The sequence below is a fragment of the Equus przewalskii genome, chromosome 30 (assembly GCF_037783145.1).
Source record: "Equus przewalskii isolate Varuska chromosome 30, EquPr2, whole genome shotgun sequence".
NCBI classification, from domain to species: domain Eukaryota; kingdom Metazoa; phylum Chordata; class Mammalia; order Perissodactyla; family Equidae; genus Equus; species Equus przewalskii.
The window spans coordinates 1647927-1674257 of record NC_091860.1 but is presented as its reverse complement, the minus strand read 5'-3'; the positions used below and the strand labels follow the sequence as shown (position 1 = coordinate 1674257).

The 26331-nt window shown below is 48.3% G+C and overlaps 1 protein-coding gene across 21 annotated transcripts in view; it reads left to right on the top strand.

The window, feature by feature from the left end:
• The window catches only part of CCNY (cyclin Y), a 318347-nt gene extending 294429 nt beyond the window's left edge, over positions 1 to 23918 (top strand). For all 21 annotated transcript variants that reach the window (XM_070601618.1, XM_070601616.1, XM_070601613.1 and 18 more), the window contains 3 exons: positions 10332 to 10498; positions 19127 to 19289; positions 23182 to 23918. In XM_070601618.1, coding sequence (XP_070457719.1) covers positions 10332 to 10498; positions 19127 to 19289; positions 23182 to 23298 — 447 coding nt within the window. In that variant the 3' untranslated portion in view covers positions 23299 to 23918. The remainder of the gene's footprint in view (positions 1 to 10331; positions 10499 to 19126; positions 19290 to 23181) is intronic.
• The last annotated feature ends 2413 nt before the right edge of the window (positions 23919 to 26331 follow it).

Below are 26331 nucleotides of genomic sequence, written 5' to 3'. Positions count from 1 at the left end.
TTGCAGGATATGCTAAAAGCTCTCCTATTGATACTGGTATCTGAGGAAATTAAAAAGAGGCTGAGGTAATTGAATCACACTGTGCTGGTTTGTGGTAAGGGCCCTTGGTAATGTTCCTGGGCACAGCCATGCGGAAGGCCCTGGGCTCCGGCCGCCCCTCGAGCAGCCCCTTCTTTCTCTCAGGAGTTGTTGGAGCTTGGTTATCCTTAGAGGCATGAACACACACCCATTTTAGTCCCATGTGGTACTTGGATGACAAGATATAGCTCACCGCCTGTCTAAGCCAGGGATCTTTGGTTATAGATTGAGAAACCCACACAAGGAGCCCGAGGCGCAGGGAGTTTTCTGGGGAGGTACAGGAGTCCCAGGCTTCCCTGTCCTCTAGGACGGGAAGGGCGTCAGGCCATCCAGTGGGATCAGCAACAGGGCCCGCTCCTCCGCCTCTGGGGCTGCCCCCTGGCCTGGGCTCCTCCCTGTGGCTCGTGTGTTGGCCGCTGGGCCTGGCAGGGAGGTCACTGTCCCCACCCTGAGTCTACACCGCTGCTTCACTGAAGGCACAGCGCCGGCTAACTCAGTCCCTTGTGTTTAGTTCAGATTTGCAAGAGGGGATGAATTGGTTCAGTTCCTTAGGGGTCAGATGTTCACCCTTAGAACAGTCAGTTGTGACCCAGAGGTGACAGGAGAAAGGGACCCACGGCTTTGTCTGAGCCGTGATTTTTCTCACTCTGTGCTCTCCTCGGCTTCCCCGCCTTCCTCAGAGGAAAACACAGGGAGCCCTGACGTGGCCTGCAGGGCCCAGCAGAGTGAGGCCTCCTCTTCAGCTCAGCTCCCTCCTCCGGCACTCTGCCCCAGCCACACGCCCCCTTGCCCTTCCCCGAACATACCAGACGGGTGCCTGCCTCAGGACTGTGGCCCTCGGCTCCTCTGTCCCGGATGTGCGCGTGGCGCCTCCCTGCCCTCCTTCAAGTCTTTCTATCGTAAGAATGTTAAGAGTTACAAGAGTTCTTTGTATGTTCTGGATATGGATACAAGCCCCTTGTCAGATAGATGATTCACAAGTATTTGCTCCTATTCTCTGGGTTGTCATTTCGCTTTCTTAGTGGTATCGTTTGTAACATAGGTTTTCATCTTCATCAAGCCCAATTTATATATTTTTTTCTTTTGTCACCTGGGCTTTTGGTGTCGTATCTAAGAAACCATTGCATAACGCCAAGGTTGTGTGATTTACTCCTATGTTTTCTTTGAGGAGTTACATAATTTTACCTCTTACATTTAGGTCTATGTACATTTTGAGCTTTTTTTTTTTTTTTAAACTTTTCGTTTTTCTCCCCAAAGCCCCCTGGTACGTAGTTTGTGTATTTTTAGTTGTGGGTCCTTCTAGTTGTGGCATGTGGGACACCACCTCAGCATGGCCTGATGAGCGGTGCCATGTCAGTGCCCAGGATCCCAACCGGTGAAACTCTGGGCCACTGAAGCAGAGCACGTGAACCCAACCACTTGGCCATGGGGCTGGCCCCTTGAGCTGTTTTTTTTTGAGGTCGGGGTTCACATTCATTGTTTTGCGTGTGGATATCCACTTGTCCCAGCATCATTGATTAAGAGACTGTCCTTCCCTCATTGAATTATCCGTCACTCTTCTCAAAAATCAGTTGAGGGGCTGGCCCTGTGGCCAAGTGTTTGTTTGCACACTCTGCTTTGGCGGCCCAGGGTTTGTCAGGTTCGGATCCTGGGCATGGACGTGGCACCGCTCGTCTGGCCACGCTGAGGTGGCATCCCACATAGCACAGCCAGAGACACTCAGAACTAGAATATACAACTCTGTACTGGGGGGCTTTGGGGAGAAGGATAAATAAATAAAAAAGGAAGATTGATAACAGATGTTAGCTCAGGGCCAATCTTTAAAAAAGAAAAAAAATTGACCGTAAATTTGAAAGTTTGTTTCTGGACTTTCAGTTTTATTGCACTGATTGATATGTGTATCCTTATGTCAGTACCACACGCTGTCTTGATTACCATAGCTGTCAAGTTGAAATCAGAAAATATGACTCTCCCAGGTTTGTTCTTCTCTTTCAAGATTAGTTTGCTATTCTCTTACCCTTGCAATTCCGAATGAATTTTAAAATCAACGTTCAGTTTCTGCAAAACCAACAAACAAAAATATAAAACCAGCTGGGATTTTGATAGGGGTTGCATTGAATATGTAGATTGTTCTGTGGAATATTGTAGTCTTAGCGATACTAAGTCTTCCAATCCGTGAACATGAGGTGTCTTTCCATTTGTTGAGATTTCTTTCCATTTCTTTTCCACAGTTTTTGTAGTTTTCAGTGTACAAGTCATGCTCTTCTTTTGTTAGATTTATTCCTAGGTACTTAATTCTGTTTCATGCTGTTGTAAGTGAATTGTTTTCTTACTTTCATCTTCAGATTGTTCTTTGCTAGGTATAAGAAAGTTTATTTTTGTGGATTGATCTTGTATCTTTCCATACTGCAGAACTCAGCTCTGATAGTGTTTTACTAGATTCCTTAGAATTTTACATACGTAAGATCATGTTATCTGTAAATGAGATGGTTTTGCTTTTTCCTTTCCAATCTGACTGCCTTTTCTTTCTTTTTCTGGCCTAATTGCCCTGGTTAGAACCTCCAGCACAGTGTTGAGTAGAAGTGGTGGGAACGCACATCCTTGTCTTATTCTTGATCTCAGGGGAAGCTTTCAGACTTTCTCCTTTAAATATGATGTCAGCTGTGGGTATTTTGTAGATGTGCTTTATCAGATTGAGGAAATTCCTTTCTATTCCTAATTTTTGTGGAGCGTTTCTTGTCTTGAAAGAGTATTGGATTCTGTTGAATGCTTTTTCTGCATCCATTGAAATCAGTCATGTGGTTTTTGTCCTCTATTCTATTGGTGTGTTAAATCAGCCTTGCATTCCTGGGGTAAATCCCACTTGGTCATGGTATCTAATTCTTTTTATATGTTGCTGGACTTGGTTTGCTAGTATTATATTAAGGTTTTTTGCATCTATGTTTGTAAGGGGTATAGGTCTTTAGTTTTCTTGTGATGTCTTTGGTTTTGGAATCAGTGTAATACTGGCTTCATAGGATTGAAGTGTTCCTTCCACTTCCATTTCTCTGAAGAGTTTGAGAAGGACTGGTATTAATTCTTATTTACTGTTGTTAAGGGTTCACCACGGAAGTCGTCTTGGCTAGGACTTCTCTTTGTTGGAAGTTTTTACATTAGCAATTCAGTCTCTTTGCTTGTTATAGCTCTGTTCAGATCATCTGTTTCTTCCTGAGTCAGTTTGGGTCTTTCTAGGAATTTGTCCATTTCATCTGTTATCCAGTTTGTTGGCATGCAGTTGTTGATAGAATTACCTTATAATCCTCTTTATCTCTGAAAGTCTGCTGTCATGCCCCCTTTTGTTTCTGACTTTACTAATTTGAGTCTTCTTCCTTTTTTTCTTGGTTGGTCTAGCTAAAGGCTCAATTTTGTTAATCTTTCCAAAGAACCAACTTTCAGTTTTGTTGGTTTTCTCTGTTTTTATATTTCATTTATTTTCACTCTATGTTAATTTCTTCCTTCTGCTTGCTTTAGGTTTAGTTTGCTCTTTTTCTTCTAGTTGCTTAAGGTAGGAAGTTCGGTTATTGATTTGAGATTCTCCTTTTTTAACACAGGAATTTATAGTCATAAATTTCCCTCTAAGCTTCAGCTGCATTGCATAACGTTTGGTATGTTTTGTATTCATTTTCATAGATGTATTTTTTAAAATAAACTTTTTATTTTAGATTTACAGAAAAATTGTGAAGCTGGTTCAGAGTTCCCACATCCTTCACACCCAGTTCATTGACATCTATAATATTACATTATATTATTTACATCTTGTATATATTTGTTGCGATTAATGAGCTAATATTGATACATTATTATTAATGAAGTTCATGCTTTATTCAAATTTCCTTTTTTTTGCCCATTGTCCCTTTCTGTCCCAGGATCCCATCTGGGGCACCACATCACATTTAGTTGTCCTGCCTCCTTAGGCTCCTCTTGGCCGTGCTAGTTTCTCAGACTTCCGTGTTTTTGATGACCTTGACAGTTCTGAGAAGTACTAGTACTATTTTGTAGAATGTCCCCCGGTTGGGATTTATCTGCTGTTCTTCTCATGAGGACACTGGGATTGTGTGTTTTGGGGAGGAAAACCACAGAAGTTTCCATTTAATCACATCCTGTCAGAGGCCCATACTATGCACATGCCTGAGTGCTGTTGACAGTAACCTTGATGAGCTAAGCTGGGTGGTGTCGGTCATGGCCGTCCACTGTGAAGTTACTGCGTTTCCACTTTCCCTGCTGTCCTCTGTGGAAGGAAGCGACTGTGCACAGCCCACACTTGGGCAGGGGGCAGTTAGGTGATGTACTACTTGTAACTAGACACAGTACTTGTTATCTCAGTGTATCAGGAATAGCGGTCTCGGGTCCCGGCCGGGATGGCCTGGACAGGGTCCAGTCATTGCTGCGCGGCCACCAGTGCCCACCACCCTGCCCCTGGATGGCAGCTCCAGTAGTGCCTCTCGGAGGCTGGCTCTCTCATGATGAAGTGACCTGTGGAATCTTCGTCTTGGACCCGAGGACTCCCTTAGTAGTTTCTAAGGAAGGCAAAAGCTGTTACTCAAATGGTACCTATTCGGTAACAGTCCAAATCCTCATTCATGTGTTTCTCCACCTCCTAGCAAATAAGCAGTGGTGACGTTACCAGCTGGCTAAACTCTGGGTGATAGAGTCTGAGATTTACAGACCTCACATTACTCTAAAATTGGATTGGAATAATTTCATCATCATGGGGATTTTGGTTACACATATCCTTGATTCCATGAACTTGCATTTTATTTTCCCCCCAAGCCTTTGAGCAGTTTTCTTATGTGCAGTCAACTGAATGCTCTATAATTGCTCACTAACCTGTATTTTCTAGATACTCCTTAGGATAGTCCTTCTCATGAGTTTAAATCTGAAAATTTAATTGAGCAAGAGTGTCCTATTAGTAATGGTGTAGGGATATTGTTTAGAAAAAAATCAATTATATATTATTTTACTTGGCAGGGAATTAAAATACCCAAGTGAGAATTTACTAAAGAAATTGCAGCTCATCCTTGAATGTAGCTTTACTGGCAAGTTTTGCTGAATTACGTGTATTAAGTGAAGCTCACTGTAAATGCCTTATCTCCTGGCGTAGGACCCGCCTTCCCTGGTAATGGAGTGTATGCTAGTATTTAATTCCTTCAGTTAGCCCTAATGGAATATCAGACATGAGAGATGCCTGTTGTTTTTTTCCCAAACATTAAATATTATCTCAAATGTCATCTAGCGTGCTCATTAATATCTTTCAACCAAGGTGTAAAGTAAGTAAGAAGACTGAGTAGCCGCCTTCTGGTGCCGAGCCAGTGAGAATCTGTGTCGGTTGGGAGCTTGGAGAGGTGTGCGTGGTTCGTACATATAACATAAAGGAACAGAGTCTTAGGGATCTGGGTGAAGATTGTTCCACAGCCCCCGTTTTCTATTGCTTTAAAAATCTGGAGGCTTAGTTAGGTCCAATCTCAGAGTTTTCTGCTCTTAGTACAGTTTTAGTACACCTTTTCTGATTCTCTCCTGGGTGGAGAATGAGAAGGGTTAGTTTTCCACCTTTGTAAAATATGCAGTCTGGGGTCTCGAGGACAGTGTCCAGCTGAAATTCCACTTGGTCTGGCCTAGATCTTTACCTGAAGAATTACGATTTTCACGCAAATAAAAATCATGATCTAAAACATTAGCTCACCTTTTCTGCTCATTTAATATAATGAATGCGATTAAAAACTAAAATCTCCAAAAATTGGAAAGATTATTGAGCTCTCTTCGGTGCCCTACTTTTTTCACCAGTGGTTGTCACAACCACGTGCTGTTCTGTGCAACGGGAGCTACGTGGGAGCTCCCACAGAGTCCGTCCAGTGCAGTTGCGTGCCGGCCCCATGGCCTCCAGGGCTCGGCTGAGGCCTTCCCGGCTTCCGGGACTTGGCGCAGTGGCGCAGGCTCCTCCCTCGGGAGCCGTCTCCTGGCTTCCTGGTTCACCACAGCACCTGTCTCACAAACCAGGGACGTGGTTTCACCTTTGAATCTGCTCTACCTTTGTAAACATGCTTCCTTTTCCTGAATGCCATTGTTTGTGGTCATTTTCTTAGCTAAATCCCATGCTCAAATCCAGCCTCCTGTAGCTGTGTTCCAGAGCGAGAGCTGCTGTGGAGATGTTGGCCCTGATTCCTCCTGCAGGGTCCTGTGTCCATGAAGCCAGCACTCGGGCCACACCCTGCCCTCACATCATGCTAGATGCTGGGCACACCGTGGGAGAGACACATGGACCCTGTCCTCAGGGAACTTATGGTCACAGGGGGAGAGACTGGTAATAAGGCAGCTACCCAGACTGAGATACACACCGCGGCTGGGGGTAGAGGGCACGTGGGAGGGTCACCCACTCTAACCTGGGGAGGTCAAGGCAGACTTGCCCGTAATGGTTTCCTGTTTCATTGCTTTTCCGTAAATGTAGGGCCTTGTCACAGTTTGTTGGCTGTTTTGTTGTTGTGGTTTGAAATATGTTACTAATTTCTTCTCGTGATTTAGACTTTGTCCTTTAATATAGACCCATTTTGGGGAACACCTGGTATCTGAGATTAGCGTAAGAATCTACGTTTTTAACATTTAAAAAAATTGCTTTTTCATTAATGAAGCTCTGAAAACAGAACAATCACCTTTCTAAGCAAAAGAACTATTATTCATCTATTTACTTACTCAGGAAACGTTGAATGCCAAGCCCCCATTTTAGCGGAGGAGGCAGACAAGGTTCCGAGCCCCTCTCCAGACTTCCATGGGCATTCCCCATCGCACTGCAGCACAGACAATGGCTGGTACAAACTGGCTCAAGAAGCCCTAGGAGGCTTCTGCTGCTTTGGAGGGAGCACGTGAGCCAGTGGCTTAGGGGTCAAGGGAACCAGGGAGACTGTGGGGGAGCTGCCAGCTGGTCCTCTGACTTGTCTTCATCTGCCCAGAGTTTTGCCTCCATTAAGGATCAATTCTCCTTCCCTCCCTCCCTTCCTCCCTTCTTCTTTCTCTTGCCTCCCTCTCCCCCTCCTGTTCCCCTCTCCCCCTCCTGCCTCCCTCTCCCCCGCCTGCCTCCCTCTCCCCCTCCTGCCTCCCTCTCCCCCGCCTGCCTCCCTCTCCCCCTCCTGCCTCCCTCTCCCTCCTTCCCCTCCCCTCCTGCCTCCCTCTCCCCCGCCTGCCTCCCTCTCCCCCTCCTGTTCCCCTCTCCCCCTCCTGCCTCCCTCTCCCCCTCCTTCCTTCTCCTCCCCCTCCTTCCTTCTCCTCCTGCCTTCTCCTCCCCCTCCTTCCTTCTCCCCCTCCTTCCTTCTCCCTCTCCCTCTCTCCTTCTTCCTCCCTCTCCACCTACTCTCCCTCCAAAATACCCCACCCCTGCAGCTCCTCTGCCCCTCTGCACCCACATGGTCACTGCCTGAAGTGTCCTTGCAGCTCTCGTTTCATTTTGACTGTGACAGAGGCCTCTTTCAGGTCCTTCTCCCATGCCCTGTGAAATCCTGTAAGCCTCATTCAGGCACTTATAGTTACCTGGCTGTACCTTGTGGGTTCTTCTCCAAACTGTTATGACAAGACTTAAGAGCAGAACATCCCCCCTTATCCCCCTCCTCTCCAGATGTGAACACAGGGGGTGCTCCCCTGGCTCAGGCCTGGCCCCTTCTCTCTGCCATCAGATCCATGCCCAGCGCTTGTTCTGTTTGTATGTCACGGACTCTCAGATTTCTCTCTCAGTGCTGTTGCCTTTGAGCACCAGACCAACATGTGCCCTTCCTGCGTGGCATCCTCTGGGATATCTCAGACATAAAAGGTCCCAAGTCAGACTCATAATCATCCTTCACCAACCTCTTCCTGCCCAGTGCTCCCTTCTTGGGGCATCTCCCATCCAGCTGCACAGGCTGGCGGCCTCGGCGTCTCCCACAGTGGTCCACCCTTTGTGGTTGTTGGAGGTCATTGGGATCTCTGGAGTAGGTCTGCCTGTCTCTGCTGTCACGTCCCCAGTTCAGGTGCTGGTCCTCTCTGTTAGGACTGCTTGCTAATCTCCTGATGGCCTCTTCCTGTCAGCTCTGCTCCTTTCCAGCCGGAGCAGTCAGGGCTGTCCCTCTCTGTCCCCAGTGATCAGCATGGTGCCTGGCACAGAGTGAGTGCTCAGTACTTAGTAATGGATTAGGTCCACTGGTTTAACCACACTTCTCATTGATCTGTTCTCATCCTGGGATCTTTTTGTTGTATAATTATTAGTCTCTTCTGGCATTATCCTCTTCTTCTTATGCATTCATGTCATTTAACAGACTTCTTCCAATCAATCTATTATTTACTCTCTTTCTCAAGAACTTCCCTAAAGTGGAGCCTCCTCCCCAAAGCCCTAATGATGGGACAGGTGTGGATCCTTACTTTTTTTTTTTTTAACTTTTCCCATCCCATTTGTGAACATGGATATTGTTTAGCTAAAAATGATCTCTATTTTATTTGTGTAGTTACCATTCTCTTCTCTGCACATGCCCCTTTTTTGCATGTTGTGATGTTTCAGACTTTACAGACATTATAAGCTGTGAATGATTCTGATACTACATAGGTTTTATCTACTTTAGAAAGCAAGTTCTTTAAAAAGAATAGATGAATAATTTCATTTGCTTCTTTCTGATGCAGTAGTTGTACTTTGCAAATGTATTTGACCAAAAACTATAGAAATAATAATTCCATGGTTCAGAGAAGTCTGAAACATACTAAGGAAACTACAGAAGACATTCTTACCTTGTGGCCTAACTTAATTGATGGACTTTGTGGGTATTTCTGATGTCTATCTTCAAACTAAATTATGCCTATATTATTTGGTTTCATTTTCCAACTTTAGCTGAAATTGTTTCATTTTAACTATTTAAAAATGGGTTTATCGGGCCAGCCCCAGTGGCCTGCTGGTTAAGTTCAGCCTGGGTTTTGTTCCCCGGGCGCAGACCTACACTGGTCTGTTAGTGGCCATGCTGTGCTGGCAGCCCACATACTAAGAAACAGAGGCCGATTGGCATGGGTGTTAGTTAGCTCAGGGTGTATCTTAGCAAAAAAAAGGGCTTTATCAAATCAAAACCGCAGTGGGATACCACTTCACACCCATTAGGATAACTGCTATCAAAACACCCTCAGAAAATAACAACTGTTGGTGAAGATATGGAAAAATCAGAACTCTTGTGCCTTGCTGGTGGGAATGTAAAAGGTGTAGCCACTGTGGAAAATAGTATGATGTTTCCTTAAAAAATTAAGCATAGAATTACCACATGATCCAACAATTCTACTTCTGGGTACATACCCAAAAGAATCAAAAGCAGGATCTTGAACAGATATTTGTACACCAGTGTTCACAGTAGCCAAAAGGAAGAAGCAACTCAGATGTCCGTCAGTGGATGAATGGATAAACACAATGTGGTATTTACATACAATGGAGTATTATTCGACCTTAAAAGGAAGGAGATTCTGACACATGCTACAACACAGATGAAGCTTTAGAACATTATGCTAAGTGAATTAAGCCAGTCACAAAAGGACAAATACTTACCTGTATAAGGAACTAGAATAGTCAGATTCATAGAGACAAGAAGAAGGATGTTGTTTGCCAGGGTGGGAGGGGGAATGTGGAGTTGTTGTCTAGTAGCTACAGAGTTTCCGTTTTGAACATGAAAAAGTTCTGGAAATACAGATGGCTGGTGATGATTTCACAGCGTTAATGTACTTAATGCCACAGAAGTGTATGCTTAAAAATGGTTAAATGGTAAATTTTATATTATGTGTATTTTTCCACAATAATAAAAAAATCAGTTTATCAACATTGCATGTAAATCTACGATTACCACAAAATAAAAAGTTTAAGAAAAACTACAGATAGAAAAAAAAATAGGTTCATTCTCTTCACATTCTTTGTTCTCTCTGTTGGAACATTTGTTGTTGAATCTGTGTTGGTGTCATGGTTGATAGAGTGAGACGTCCAGCTGTGGCTCCTGGAATGTGTTCCTGCCTCGCAGTCTTTACCGGCAGCTGCGTCCACACTGTCCACTTGTGGAGTGTGCCCAGTTACGGGAGACTCACTGAGCCCCGTGACTGTTTAAAAATAAGTATGATCAGGTACTAAATCTCCGTTTAAAGGCTGCCGAAATGGTGAACAGTTTTAGAATTTTATGTAGGCTAGTGTGTAAGAGAAAGAAACTCGAACCCTTTAGCTCTGGATTTTCCTGTCTTTCCAGGTGTACCTTGAAAGACTTTTAACGTATGCAGAGATAGACATCTGTCCGGCCAACTGGAAACGAATCGTGCTAGGGGCGATCCTGCTGGCCTCCAAGGTGTGGGACGACCAGGCCGTGTGGAATGTGGATTACTGCCAGATCCTGAAAGACATCACGGTGGAGGACATGTGAGTGGAGGCGTATTCGGCATCTCAGCGGGACTGTTTGGGAAGGAAACCACGTCCCTTGTTCAATGACTTGTATAGAAGAAGTGGATTTGACCAAATGTCTCTTGGGAGCTGACAAAACAAGGACACGGTTGTGGGAAGTTCTGTGCAAATGCCTGTTTCTCTTGTTTGTGGATCGTGAGCAGGCACTGGGAACAGTGGTGCGGGAAGCTGGCTCCCTGAAAGTGCGTCTCCCGGGAGGGTGGTCCCCTTGGGCGAGGGTGGTCCCCTCGGTCGGGAAGGTGCGGCGCGGTTGTGCCGCTGTCGTGCCGCTGGCACCCTCCTGGCTGCCGCTCCTTGTCCCCCTGTGGACGTGGTGGGGTTCTCATGGCAGGCCCGGCCCGCCCGCCCCACAGCGAAGGGCTGCAGGACCGCCCGTCCCTGTCCAGGTTCAGAGGAGAGTGTCACTGCTTTCATCACGCTGCGCGAGTTCGCGTGCTTGAAATCAGCCTTCTGTCCCTGGGCCTTCCTGCGCCTCGAGGTCGGGGCAGCGGGTCGCCCGCCGGTGGGTGCTCCGTGGGCGGGGAGGGGAGTGGCTCTGTGGGAGGAGGGTGGGTGTTCCGTGGAGGGGGGAGGTGGCTCTGTGGGAGGGGGATGGGCGCTCCGTGGGCGGAGGTTCCGTGGGCAGGGGGAGTGGCTCTGTGGGAGGAGGGTGGGTGCTCCGTGGGCGAAGGCTCCGTGGGCAGGGGGTCTGGCTCTGTGGGAGGGGGTGGGAGCTCCCTGGGCGGGGGCGGGGGCTCTGTGGGAGAGGGGTGGGGGCTCCGTGGGCGAGGGGGAGGTGGCTCTGTGGGAGGGAGATGGGGGGGCTCCGTAGGCCGGCAGCGATGGCTTTGTGGTCGGTGGGGGCTTCGTGCGCGGGCGGCATGGGCGGCCCGGGCTCCGTGGGCGGGCAGCAGAGGGGTGGCGGCGTGTGGGGCTCCGTGCGTGGCAGCTCCGTGGGCTGCCCCGGGCTCCCTGGGCGGACGGGGGGTGGCGGCTCTCGGGCGGCCCTGCGATCCCTCAGCGGCCACCAGCCCAGTGGGGCGGGGTGGTCGCGGGAGCCCCGCCAGCCTCTCGTGGGCCGAGGTCTGGGAAGAGACGCGGCGCAGAGCCCGGGGACGCAGGACCATTGGGCGATGGCATTCGACGAACTGCTGGCACTTCCCTGCGGGTTACAGGCGCTTCGGACACTACTCCTACCCTAGTCCTGCTACTGTTGGGCTTCGGGAGGACGCTTTAGGCCGCGCGGGTCCCCAGCCCGTCCCAGTGCCCATCCCTGGCGGGGGCGGCTCTCGCAGTGCCATGCGCACCGCGCCATGGGGCCTGGCTCCCCGCCTGCCTGCCGAGGCCTCTGCGCGGCTGCCCGGGGCCCCGCTCCTTGGCGCTCCCGGAGGCCTCTCTTCCAGAGCCGCTCCTGCTGCAAACCTGTAGCCCTCCTGCCTGCGTCTAGACTTAGACTTTAAATTCGTTTTTCTCTCTTTCAATAAAAAAGTGAGAGGGTGAAAATAACAGGTAATTTAGAATTCCAGATACTTAGGTTCTGTTCATTGAAGGTTTAAATTACCAAGTTAGGAAAAACAAATTGCCAAGAATATATAAATATATGTTTATAAATATTATAAGATAGTAATAGTCATGATGGTGATAATAGTGGCAGCTGTCCTTCATGGAGCAGTTCCTAGCCCACAGGGAATAATTTTTGTGTGTCAATTCGTTTCTCACAGTTACCGGTGAGGTAGTACTGTTACTCTTCCCATTGTACAGATGAAAATGGGGCACTGAGAAGTTAAGATGCCAGGTTACTTGGCTAGTCAAAAAGCCACAATTTATGTTTCTTCTCTTCAGCAATTGAAGCTAAAATTGTTTCATTTATCTAATAATAAAAAATGACAACCATTTTTTGTTAGTCAGGTCCTTTTCCACACAGAAATTAGATGATGTGGTCGAAGTTCATTCACCTGAAATTAAACTTAATATTAAGAATTTCTTTGATTATGTTCTTTCAGTGGACAGTGTATACATTAAGGAGTTATCATTATAATGAAGTTAGATTTTTTTGTCAAATGCAAAAGAGTAAACCATTTTATTGAATGAAGCTACATGTTTTTGCATTAATATTTCAAAAGAACCAGCTCTGTCATCAGTATAATCATAGTCAGTACGCACGTGCAAATTCTACCCCGTAATCCCTGCACAGAAAATTGACCATTTTCTTAGCCTGATTTTTGTCCCTTTCTTGGAAGCCATTGCTGACCAGGCCCCCATCATTGTGCCAACCAGTGGCTGAGCCTTGGCACTTCATCCAGTGTTTGACGAATCCTCCAAAAGCCTGTGTCTGGGCAGAGGAACACGTGCAGGAAGTGCTTTTGTTTTTAAAAGGTCAGATTATGAACTGTTTTTCTGAAGAAACTCCAGAGTAATGCCCTAGTCTGTCCCCATCTGCTGGCTTGAGAACAGGTCATCAGTGGAACTCAGCTCAGGGGACCTTGCCAGCAACGGTCTGCGCACCTCTGTCTGCGAGCTCCTGTAGAGCCCGGGGGAGCTGGAGGCCTGAGTCAGGCCAAGGGGAAAGCCAGCCACTCTGATGTCCTTCCTGTTCAAAGTATTCGTTCTCGTTTGTTTAGAGAGCCACTGTGATCCGTTTACTGTGGTGGTTAATCCGTTTTGATGTGTATTAACATGCTGTCAGCCTGTACATTCTAAGAACGCTGATGGAACAATTGCAGATGTGCAGAGTTGGAAGGAGTAGGCATATCCCCCCGCCCAAGGACTGGAGGCGGCAGAGGGTGCTCTCTGGCAGGCGTGTGAGCCCAAAGGGCACTCTCATGCCCCATGTTTACAGGTCCTGATTCTAGCACACTCCCATCTCCATATCTCTTTGGAGGCATAAGCCAGGTGACCACAACAGCAGAGGTCTTCATGTACTTGGGCTGTCCGCTCTTGGAGGAATTTTGGAAAATTTTGTATCCTCACTTCATTTTTAAGTTGACATCTAAAAAATTTTCATCATAAGTTTCCATAATTGCAAAGGATGTCATTTACAGTGTATGTTAGATTGTGGTATTTTTAAGTTAAAAGTATCCATTGGAGAGTGAATTCCATAGTGATATGATACACCCATATCATATTTTCTTACAGTTGAAAGTTTCATGTTCTTTTTTCTCCTTGAACTCATTATATTCTTTCTAGTTTCCTCTCACAAAAATTTATTCCTCAAAACTCTGTGTAACAAAAATATACATATAAGTTAAAATTAGAATGCGATTTTTTGGACTATAAGATTCTGACATATTAAAAAACATCTTCGGCTGAGGTACTGCTAGTACACAATTGATCAAAACAAGTATACATTATAAACTTTGATAAAATTAAATATAAGAAGTAAAATCTTAGGAGAAACAATCTTAATGAAATCAGTAGCTTTGTTTTTTCCTCCTTTATATTTTTGTGCATGATTGATACTTAGATACAGTAAACAAAGTTCAGCGTCAGTTTTAGTCGCATTTTTGTTTTCTTTAACATGAGAGCTTCGAGAATGTATTCATGTGAGTAGATGAAATTGCGAGTTTTGTTGTAACAGTGTTACTTGTCTTTAAACAGTTCTAGAATTATGTGGTAAAACCACAGTCATCTATCAGTAAAAATTATTTAAATGAGCCTGCAGCTCCTCCTTCAGTTTGTTAAAACAAACATCGGAGACCGTCTAAGCTGTCACTAGAGTCCTTTGCTCTCTCAACACCAGCTGTCCGGATAGTCCCTTGCCCAGCTTCTCAGAGGTGTTCCCCTGGGGAGGTGAACCTGGGGAAGCGGAGTGGCTGGCCTGCCCTCCAGGGCAGGAGAACGGGGAGCTGCGCACTTGGCGCCTTCTCTGGCAGGAGAGAGGAAGCACGTTGCAGATCTGGACGGCTGTTTCCTCATGCTCCTGTGTTCCCAGGCACGCTGGGAGAACATCTTTCTGTTCCCGGGTAACACGTCTCCCAGCATGAAGACCCGTGCCCCTCCGAGCCCTGAACTAGACACCAGTGTTGTGGGCGGGATCGTGTTGCCTGGAAACCTGTGTGTGGAGTCCTGACCCGCAGTACCTCAGAATGTGCCTCTATTTGGAGATGCCATCTTAAAGAGGTCTCTAAGTTAAAATGAGGTCATCAGAATGGCCTCACTCCAGTGTGAGTGGCGTCCTATAGGAAGAGGTCATTAGGAACATAGACAGCAGACAGAAGGACCACCATGTGGCGTTTCGTTACAGCAGCCCTAGCCCACTGAGGCACTGGTAACCTTTCTGGGGAGAAGGAACAGAGCCCAAGCAGGGCCAGGGCTGCCCATGGTGTCTGTATCGCTGGCCCTTGTGGAGCCTGGGGCATAGGGAGAGGCTCGAAGTTATTTTGTAGCATCAGCACAGAATCATAGATTTACTGTGGGAATTTTTAAAAACGGGTGCTTAGTTCAGTCTTTTCCAGTAAAACCCTGTGAGTCCCCAAGAGTCACTGGAATGGGATATCACTCCGCTGAATGGCTGAGGAAAAGAAAAGGGCTCCTAGGTGCCCCCCTCTGTGGAGAGCAAGCAGTGGGGGCGCATCACCGGAAGCCAGGAGCCCTGGCTCTCTGCAGTGTGCTCACCTCATCTAGTCAGCTCCTCTTCATTTCCTGGCAGAGAGAACTGGAGCTTTCCCTCGGAGCTCCTCGGCAGGCAGAGGCTTCCCAAGTGTCAGTGGAGAGCTTGGTTTTTCCAGGCATCCTTCTGACACCCTCTGCCCCCTTTTTCCTGGCCTTGCCTGCGTAGTAGCTTCACGACGTGAAGCCTGGCTTCACATCCAGCTCAAGAATCATCCAACAGTGAGGAAGTCGCCTTGGTGTCCCTCACGTCCCTTTAGACAGTGGGCTTGGAAGCAGCTCACCATGTGCACGCGGCTGTGGGCATAGGTTAAAGAACACTGTAAGACGAGCATCCCTGAAACTCACAGGTAGATGGCGCAGCGGCCATGCAGGCAGTCACTGTCCACTGATGCCAGTCACACCGGCCTCAGGTGCAGGCTGCCCTAGTGTGGGAACACGGGGCCACGGGCCAGTCTGCCCTCTTACCAACGGTAGGTGGTCATGCCACCCCGGGTCAGCTTGGAGCCCTAATGATAATTGCTATAGGTGCGAAAGGGGACTGTGGTAGACAAAAACGCAGTTAAAAAAATTACACCTTGGGGTTGGTTTCTTTTGTGTTGCAATGATCCTGTAGGAGCCATTTTCATCTGTAGACAAAGGACTCCCAGGTAAGGAGGAGCACAGAGCATGTCTGAGTGCTGCCGGGCAGGTGGCGCCGGGCAGGGCCCTCAGTCCCTCCACAGGTACCTGGCACGTGGTTTTTTTGTTTTTCTTTTTTTTTTAAGTTGGGGTAAAATATTACAGAGCATAAAATTTACCACTTTAACCATTTTTAAATGTACATTTATCCATTGATAGGCCCTTGGACACTTGGGTTGTGTCCACCTTTAGCTCTTGTGAGTAATGCTGCTGAGAACACGGGTGTACAAATCGCTGTTCAGCCCCTCTTTCAGTCTCCTGGGTCTGTGCCCGGAAGTGAGATTGCTGTGCTGGGGCTGCAGTTTGAGGTGAGCCCATTTTTTCTGGAAAAGCAAGCAGGTTATTAGATGATGGAAACAACTCTCTTTACCCCATTTTAGAGGCCCATTTGCAGTTTGCTAAATTGCACCCAGTTCGGTTGGGTTTCTTCACCATGTTGATCTAATGTAAAAAATATTTCTTTGTTTCTTGAGTTAAATTTATTTCTTATAAAGTTTTACACCAGAACTATTTCCTCCTAATTACGCAGTTGAGGGCAGTAACTCCATCAAGCCCGTACTCTCTGCATCACTGTTAGATTCCTGACGATTTGTCACATGACAAGCTGTCGCATGTCCCTTTAAGATGTACTGCTATAGGTTAGAAATTCAAATTTTAGGAGTTACTTTTATTTTCTAAATCTTGCCCTTGTTTGAAAACACAGCAGCTCTGAAGTTCTGTTTTCCCCAGAGGTTAAACAGAAACATTCAGGAAAACATTCAGAAACATTTAAGAAAAGCCTGGTGCAGGCTATTCTTTTTTCCAAGGAATCCTGGGAAAATGCCACCTTGTTCAAAAACAGACTCCTCTCGACTTTAATTGTGGTGGATAACCTCCACAGGAGGTATTGGTGTTGACATGCCATTGGGGCAGGATTATCAGCCCAGTTCTCTTAGGATAGTGAAAAGGCAAGATCTTAGCGTTGGGAGAGTAAGGTCCGCAGTGACTCCTTTCGCCCAGCAGGCGGCAGTCTGTCCCCAGGCAGCTCGCACCTCTCCCAGGAGAGCTCTTCCGGCTATTGGCCTGGACACTTCTGGCCTTAGCAGCATTTTGACACTTGTTTTATTAAAATCGTATATGGGTTTCAGTATTTCACAGGATGATCTCGTATTAAATCTCATTTAAATGATCTACACTAAAAGTTATTTAAAATAAAATCGTCCCAAATAACTCAGAGTAATTTAAATTACTTCAAAGTATAAAATTTAGCACTGTATATTCTTTTGGGGCTTGATACCTCTTTTCACTGGGCTGTATAGAAAAAGCATGAAGTTATGCTGTTTCTCCAGTTGAAAGGCCTGATGTCACTTCGCGGTTTTTCCAGTGGAAGCACTCAGGCCTTCGGGAGCAGCTTGCTAGGGTTCCTGAGTCCTCACTTGCCCAGGAGCCGCTGTCTCTCCAAAGCCACCCACCTTAGCTCACTTCCCAGCCCCCCTGCCCTGCCTCCTCAGGGCTCCTGGCCCCTGTTGTGACAGCAACACAGACAGGCAGAGGCCTCCTGGGTCTCGACGGCTTAGTCAGGTGACTCACTGGGGCCGACTGGGACTCGGGGACAGCACGGGGAGAGAAGGGTGCTGCGTTGGTTGGGGGCCTGCATACAGGGGCCAAGCCGGAGCCTCTGCGCTAGGTGGAGTGGACAGAGGTCAGGGTCAGGAGGGCTGAGGCCTGGCACTTGGGACAGGGCTTGTCAGTGTTGAGCTCCACTTGCAGGAGATGTGACCAGGTGTCCTGTCCAGCTGCAGGGGCGTGCTGGGAACACCTACCCCAGCCCTTGTTCCTCTCCTCTGAGCCCCACACTTGGCCCCTCAGTCAGCTCTCACTTCTGCGGGGAGCCTTCCTGATCCCTCCGCCCAGGCTGAGCTTGTGCTGCTCCGTTCAGTACCAGTAGTTATTGGGCACCAGCTGTATGTCAGGTCCTGAGCTAGGGGCCAGGCGTGTGAAATCAGATGTCACAGCTTCTGGCTGTGAGGAGACAAGTAGGGGAGATGGAGTCAAGGCAACGGTAACAGCCGAGTGTGACACAGGACAGAAATAGAGGACCGTGTCGTGTGCAGTGGGAGCTCAGGTGCTTCCAGGGGAGGTGGCGCCGAAACCGTGTGCGGGCCCAGCACCAGTGAGTGCTCGCTGCGCAGGTCCAGTCCTGAGGACTTTTCTCCCCCAGCTAGTAACTGTCAAGAAATAAACCTAATTTAAAAGATAAATGACTCGGGGAAGTTCTCAAAGTAGAAGTTTTAAAATTTATTGTGGCTACCCATCGTTTGTTTCATCAAAATGCAAATGGGGGGCCGGCCCCGTGGCCCAGTGGTTAAGTTTGCATGCTCCGCTGCAGGCGGCCCAGTGTTTCGTCAGTTTGAATTCTGGGCGTGGACATGGCACTGCTCATCAAGCCACGCTGAGGCGGTGTCCCACATGCCACAACTAGAAGGACCCACAACTAAGAATATACAACTATGTACTGGGGGGCTTTGGGGAGAAAAAGGAAAAAATAAAATATAAAAAAAAAATGCAAATGGGTTGGCCAGGTGGATCTTAAAGCCTGCGTCGCTCTGGTACTGACCAGTCTCTGCAGCCAAGTGGCTCTCACAGGGTGTGCTGGGCTCAGCAGAATCGGCAGCCGGCATCGCTGCGAGCCTGGTAGAGATGCACGTTCTCAGCTCCCCCCGGACCTGCTGAGCAGAGCCGGGGCTGTCTTCACCCGCCCGCCTGGTGGCTGGACGCACGCCCAGGTGTGGGAGTGCTGCTTCCAGTCCTCACAGGTGGGGAGTTCCCTTTTTACAAGAGTAGGGCTGAGATTCGATTCGTGCCCTCTCCCCTTGTCTCAGGAAGGCCCTACAGCAGCTCCTTGACTCCTCTCCCGGGAGACGGGGAAAGGCCGTCCTCTAGGTCTGACAGAGGCTGGGCCCTCCCCCAACTCCATTTGACAGCTCGTGACTGCTTCCTCCGCCCCGTTTGTAAGCCAGCGCTGGTGCTGCCATTGGCAGCCGGAGCCTGCTGTGTGTGTGTTAGGTCTCTGTGGAATGAATCACCCTGAAGCACTTCCTGGTGATCATCCCGATTAATCAGGCCACGTCCATCTGGGCATTTGATCAAGTGGACTCGGCTTTTAATACCGATTTGGTGGTTAAACTTCAACTCTAGTATCCAACTAGGCAATTAACTAGCTGGTTTTTCTCCCTGCAGGATGCAGTTTTCTGGAGTCTGGTCTCCAGCAGCTTGCCTTGGCGGGCCCCGCAGCCCGGGGCGGCAGCTAAGCCCGTGCTGTTTGTCTTTGCTTTGCAGGAATGAGCTAGAGCGACAGTTTCTTGAATTGCTCCAGTTCAACATCAATGTTCCTTCCAGTGTTTATGCCAAGTATTATTTTGACCTCCGTTCTCTGGCGGAAGCAAACAACCTGAGCTTCCCCTTGGAGCCCCTGAGCAGGGAGAGGGCTCACAAGCTTGAGGTAAGATGCTTTGACGTGTGGGCTTGGGTGCACTGCTGCAGACGCGTCGTCTGGGTCCCACAGAAGTGAGTGACCACGATGGTAACTTCTCCCACTACATGTTGTTGTGACAGAAGGACGAGGTGCCCTGGATTAACAGCTGGTCCTTAATTTAGTTAATTATAATTTGTATGACCTCAAATGATTAATAACCTTAATACCAGTTTTTACTTAATGTGATTGGTTCTATTTTTTAAATCAAAGATTCTTTTAAACCCCTATTTTTTAAGAAATTGTAAGCCCACCAAAAAAGTATTTCCCAGCAGGCACTTTTTGTAAGGAAAAAGATAAATGTGACACTCATGATTGGGAATCCAAAAAAATCTGATTCTGCTTTTTACTTTTTCAAAATATTTTCTCCACAGCCCAATTAGAGCTGGGGCCAGCCCCAGTCGGTCTTGGTCTTGTTTCCGGTCAGCCAGGTTGTGAACCCAAAGCCTTAGTCTGGGTGTAGGGCCTTCATTGTTAAGCCATGTGACCTTTGTGTCTCATACGTGTATGTAGCTCAGTCTCATATTGGTACCTGGCTCGTCCCATCTGACCCTTTGACGGAACGGACTGTGGTGGGTGCTAAGAAGGTTCACGGGGGAGATGCCTCCTCCAGAGAGCGTGCGCCGAGGCCCTCAGCACCTGCATCCCGGGCGCCATCCTGGCTCATCCCAGAAAACCTCTGGCCAGAGCAGGAGATGGCACAGTCACGTCCAAAGCTTGTGAGACCCAGGAGGTCTGTGCTGCCTGTCCCATCGTCCATCCCAAGTGAAATGTCACCCGCTGCTGAGTATGGGTCACGATGGCCAGAGTGTGATCTAATGGGGTTAACAGCTTCAAACAAAATGAAGTCTAGAGATGGGGGGAGGAGAGCTATTATGGATTGCAAGCTTAAGAAAGCAAAAATGTTAAGTAAGATTTTTTTAAAGTAAATAAGTTAATCTCAAGAAGGAAGCTTAGTAAACTATGGAAAAGACTGGATGCATAGCACTGGGTTTAAAATAAAAATCCAGCGAGGTTTCCAGAACTTGGCCACTTTGCTGTAATTATGTACCGGCCTTAGATGAAACTGCTCACGTCCATCTCCCACTTCTATTCAAGAGCTAGGATGGAAACCCTTCCTCTGCAGGACTTGCTCCAAGCAGGTGTTGTCAGACCTTCGAGAGCACACACATGACGTAGAATGAGGTCTCACAGTGAGCGTGAACCCGCTTCGGCCTGCGCTGTGGTCCCTGGCATGCTGTCGTGGGTGCAGCGGAGCCCCAGTGCTGAGCAGGGTGTGTGGAGCTCCTGGCAGCCATGTAGCCTGCAGCAGAGCAAGCCTATAGTTCTCTTGGGGAGAAAATCTGGAGTTTCAGGTCAGCCAACTTGTGAAGGCTTGTGCTGGCTGTGACTGGGGGCGTCGGTGCCTGCTGGTAGCTCGGCAGGGTGTCTGAGCCGGAGAAGGCAGAGCTCGCCTCCCCAGGGCTGCACTGTGCCGGGGCACCAGGGCTCACTGGGCAGGAGGACGCCCGTCATCCCGACACGCGGTTCTCTCTTTCCTCCCGGGAATCGGACCCTCCCCTCCTCCGTGGGACTGCCAGCAAGACTCTGGAAAAGCAGCAGACGCCTCTTTGAAATAATTTCTAAGGAAGGGGATTTCATTGTTTTCCAATGTTAGTCCTTGCCCCTGCTAGTCCGTTTCATTAGCGAGCTTGAACCCCATCAAGGAGAGCCTGGAGGAACAGACATAGCAGAAATTGCTATCCCTGCAGACCCGTGCCCACTCAGATGCACCGCCAAGGGCTCTTCTGAGTCATCGGTGCACAGGCGAGTGTGGCACGAGTGCAGCGAGAACCACGCGAGTGCAGAGGGCCGCTTTATTAGCTGGTCATTTCTGTTTGAAATAAGTTAGGGTCTTAGTATGCATGTGGGAGATGCGATTAAAGCTAACATCGGTTTGTATAATAAACTCTGGAATAAGATACACATTGCTAATTTGTTAATGATATTACATTCAGACTCTTACGCTTTTTGTAAGCTGAGAAGGAATAGATGGTAATCTTGGGACGTTTAAAGAAAGGAAAACGGTGTGCTCCGAGAAATGATCGCTCTCATGTCCTTAAGGAAACTCATCTTCTCTTCTTTAAACACACCACCTATGTTATGCGTACAAAATATATTCCAAATGAGGAATTCTCCGTTTGCTGCCCTAATGCATCTCTCACTCGGAGAAGGCCATCCTTGACTCCGGCCTCTCCTCTAGGGCATCCTCCATGCTGCCGCTGGATTCCTTTTGCTAAAATGCAGTTGTGGGTTTTGGAACATTAACTCTTAGAATTGTTGGCAGTTTTGTGTGGCCTTAAGAGTAAGCCTGGACCACGCAGCACGGACTGCGGTGTTCTGCCGCCGTGGAGAATGCCCATCTTCCTGAGAATTTCCTCTCCCTCCGGCAAGCAAGGCCTTTGAAGCCTCGATCTGATGTCATCCTCAGTTGCTCAGGCCTCTCTGTTCCGGGTCCCTTGAACATCCCTTGTTATGTCCGTGCCCCTGTGATGTGCAGGTCTGGGTTGGAACTGACGTGTCCATTCGACACCTCTTCACACACGTTTCCCCATGGCATTCTGATAGCAGGTGCTGGCTACAGGCAGCCCAGGCTGTGTCCTCAATCCAGCCGGTAGGCCCTGCTCTTGTGGCGTTTACATTCTGCCGGGAGGAGACAGCCAGCCAACAATAAACATAGTGAACGCACTGGCTACTCCGTTAGAAGGCGAGTAGGAAGGAGAAGTGGAGCAGGTGGGAGTGCTGGGCCAGGAGCCCCGTTGCGCAGGCAACGCCAGCGTGGAGACGAGCAGGCACAGACTGGGCCTTGCGGGCCTCCGGGCTGAGGCAGAGCTGCTGTGAAGCCTGCGGTGACAGGGCCGGTGCAGGGCCCACAGAGCAGGGCGTGTGATGGGGAAAGAAGTGTATGAGGCCGAGGGGCACACAGGGAGACCAGCAAGAGCCGACGGTGATCCGACCAGGGCACGTGGCGCAGGCGGTGAGCGGTGCCTTTGTCCCTCACTGGAACTCCTTGGCACTTGGGTGCTGTGTCTGTTTCCCCAGCCCTGGCGTAGTCTCTGGCCTCTAGCTGAAATTGTGCAGAAGTCAAAAGACCTCCCCTTTGCTCCTTGATGAGCGAAGTCACTCCCCACCCCTGGTCATGTTGTCGGATGGCAAGGAGAACGCGACTGGTACAAGCCATCAGCACTGGCAGTGATGTGAGCTGGCCCAGCCTGTGTCGTCACGTGCTCTCAGCCCTCACCTGATGGCAGCCCTGGAAGAGCCATGACTGGGCTCTGGCCCCCAGGGAAGGCCTGGCCTTGCTCATGGCCGTGGCACTGCCCCTGGAGGCTCACTGTCTCGACACCCCTTGTTTGTCTGGTCCCCTCCTGGGCCTGTCTTCAGCTGTCCTCTCCAGCCGACTCAGACACTCGGTCATCGTCTGCTCCGACTCAGGCTCTGGTTAACGCTCGCTCCAAGCTCAGAGCTCTCCTCCCTGCGGCCCACAGGCTGCAGTGCACTGGACCCAGGCCTGGCTCGCCTCCAGGCTGCACTGTCCTGTAATTGCTTTGCGTTCTGAGATTCTCTCAATTAGACTGTAAGCGCTTTGGAGACAGGGCCTGCGTCCACGCCTCCTTTGCACCCCCTGCAGCCGGCACAGATCTGGGCCTGGGAGGTGCACTCCACAGCGCAGGGACTCGTGTCGGTTTGGTGCACGGGCGCCCTCAGTGGCCAGAACGATGCGGGGACAGTGTCTGATGAGTGGGTGGATGGGGTGCTGTGAGGGCAGTGGCGCTCGCTGCTGAGTCCGCCTGACCTGAGTTGTCTCTCTTCTGCCCTGCAGGCCATCTCTCGCCTCTGCGAGGACAAGTACAAGGACCTGAGAAGACCCACGAGGAAGCGGTCAGCGAGTGCTGACAATCTGACTCTGCCGAGGTGGTCCCCCGCCATCATCTCCTAACCGTGGGCGTCCCCCCAGGAGGCTGCACCACCCCTCAGTTTCTCCTTTAGTTTGAGAAAAGACAGACTCGGGGTGGTTTTGTTTTTGTTTTCCCTTTCCTTTTCTTTTTAAGTTCATAGCTCCTGTCTGGCCGCCTTGGTGCCCGCCTCCGCGCTGTGGCCCACCCGGAGCAAGGCTTCCAGGGAGTACGTCAGCGTTCTGGAGCCCTGTGCCCCACCTTCCCCTCGTTGTGAGCAGCACTTCCTTCCTGGAGGAAGAAGACTCTAATCCCGGAGGAGGAAGCGAGGGGAGAGGGAAGCCGTGTGGAGGCAGGAAAGTGGTGACGTGGCCTGGCCATTTCCTGGGTCCCTCGCCTGGTCGGTGGAGGATGCCACGGAGACACAGCCGTAGTAACACAGTTGGATGTGCGTTAGAGACGGGAGTGCCACCCTTGTCCCCTCCGCTGGGATCAGTGTGTTCTCTCAGACTTCTTGCATTCCTTCTTGCTGCTTTTTTGGGATTTGGGGGATTTTTGTTTGTTTTTATTCTGTTTTGGTTTTGGTCCCACAGAGCAGAGAATATAGTTTGTACCCACCATGGCGCAGACATCCAAATAAACAGTGCTGGTCGTTCTCTCCGCACTCCTCCCGCGAGCTGTCTTCTGAGCTTTCTTCCTCACAGTGGGATGCGCTTCTTACGTTTCTGTACACCCTTATTTTATATGGTTTTTCCTCAGCAATGGCAAAATTGACTTGACTGTAGTGCTGAACCAAAAGTGTCCATTTCCCTCCTATTCCTCACCCCAAGAAAATTCTAGATCACGTGGGTGCTTGTGCCTTCCGATCTTCTTGCAGTTGTTTTTTTTGCTCTGACCTGAAGTCACAGTTACAAGGCAGTCAGACTTGGTGGCTGAAGGAGCAGTGAGCCGCGAAGGGTGTCCTCTGGCTGGTCTCTCTAGAGCGCTGGGGTCTGCCCTCAGATGTCGAGGAGGAGCCGTTTCTTTGTACTCCCTGCTCCGTTCCCTCCTCCACTTCCACGTCCATTGTTGCAAGCAATATTCTTCTCAATTTTATATGTTTACTTTAAATCAAAGTTAGTCTATTTGTATAAAATTTTTTAAAAATTTAAAATATAAAAAACGGGGGAGGGATTCCAGTGGGAAGATCATTGATGGGCAAAATGTTACTATTTACTGAGGTATTTTTCACAGAATGATTGAATAAAAAACTCAACTTCGTTTTCACTGTGGGTGCTTAGAGAAGTAACACAAATTCAAACTGAAGGTGTATGCTTCATTAATTGTGGCCACACTTTTTTGTTTTCTGACTATCCCCGATTTCCTTACAGGCTAATGAAAATCTTTCATATCGAGTAACATAGAAGTAAGGTTAATGATAGGATCTGAGTCAAGGAAGCATATAATGTTTTGGGTTTTTGCCTGTTTTCTTGGGTCACAATGACAGAGGTTTCTAAGTTTTTTCCTCTTTCAAGACTCTCTGAGGTGAATGGCAACAGATAGTGTGTGTCTCACCCTCCTCCTGTGTGAGCCTGGAAAACTCGGGAATCGTATTCCTAGGCCTGAGTGTCCTGAGGTCCTCTCCTGACCCCCAGCGTGGCTGCGCGGTGACACCTGCGGCAGGGACTCAAGCAGTGAAACCCCAGGACCCCCAGGCTGAAATGCCGGTGAGGCTTCACGTGTGAACATAACTGTTTGGGCCAGAAATGTTGTCCAGTTCTTTCTGGCCTAAACTTTCAAAAGCAAACCAACAGAACATGAAAAGTTAATTATCTTTCCATTGTAATTGTGTTGATATACTCTGTATGGGTACCAAAATCAGTTTTTCTCTTCAAGTAAGAGTTGGATTTAGAACTTTAAATAGAGATCTAAAAATGTAGAAAATATCATTTTATATTCCCTAATCTATATAGCTCACAAAGGGACATATTTTCTTAGCTATGAATACCTCTCAAGCTTAAATTAGTTCCTCTCATGTAAAGTATCTTATTTTACTGATCCATTTCAGGAAAGAGGTTCTGCCTTTAAAGCAGAAATCTTATTTTTATCCCTTTTATTTGAATGAGAAAGATTTGAAAATTGAATTCTGTAAATGTTTCAATGCATCTGCTATTATTTTGTGGAGTTTATTAAACTACTTTAAAAAATTGTATAGTCTATTTATTGTATGTATGTACATACAGTCCAATAAGCTCAAATTTAAAGTGGATTCCGTAAAACCTGGCTCCGTCTTGTCTCGACTGTTGAATATTGTGCTCGCCTTGTGCGCTGGCCTCTCCCTCCGAGTGGGAAAGTTCTCATGCTCGTGAGTGAGTGCTGATCTGTGTGGTGGGCTGTGTGTCTTGCACTGAGCATTTGAGCTCTGCTGTCAGTGTGGGTGGGCTGTGTCTCTTGCACTGAGCATTGGAGCTCTGCTGTAAGTGTGGGTGGGCTGTGTCTCTCGCACTGAGCATTTCAGTCACTTGACACACAGGTGGATACTTCAGGTTTGTTTTCTGTTTCTACTTGAGGATGAAGACTTAGATTTTGTTCTCTGGTTTGTTCTAAGTTTTCCCAAAGAACCCCAACAGCCAATACAATATGTATCGATAAATCGTCGTGACTGTAACGTGTCTGCAGGTGACTCAGTGCCCTGTGATGGAAGCTGGACTGCTAGTTAGCAATCCATTGTCTTAGTGTAGTTTCTGAATGGACAGTTTTCTTTGTTAATGAAGGATGAAGAAAACCACACAATTTAACTTTAATTTTAGATTTGACTTAACAAATAAAGTCATTGGAAGAATAAGCACATATCCCAATGAATTTTGGGCGGTTTGTTTTACTTTTTTTTAGCTGGGAAAAGAGAAAGAAGTCAGGGATTTAAAACCAACCTGGAGGCCGAGGAGGGAGATCCTGCTGAGATGCCTGGTGCACCGGGTCTCGCTGGCGTCAGGCTCCTCCCGGGGCTGGCTCCCCACTTCCTTCTCTTGGTCTTGGCAGAGATGCTCCCTCCTGGAGTTTCCCTTGGTTCGGGGGATTTGGATCCTCAGCTGCAGAAT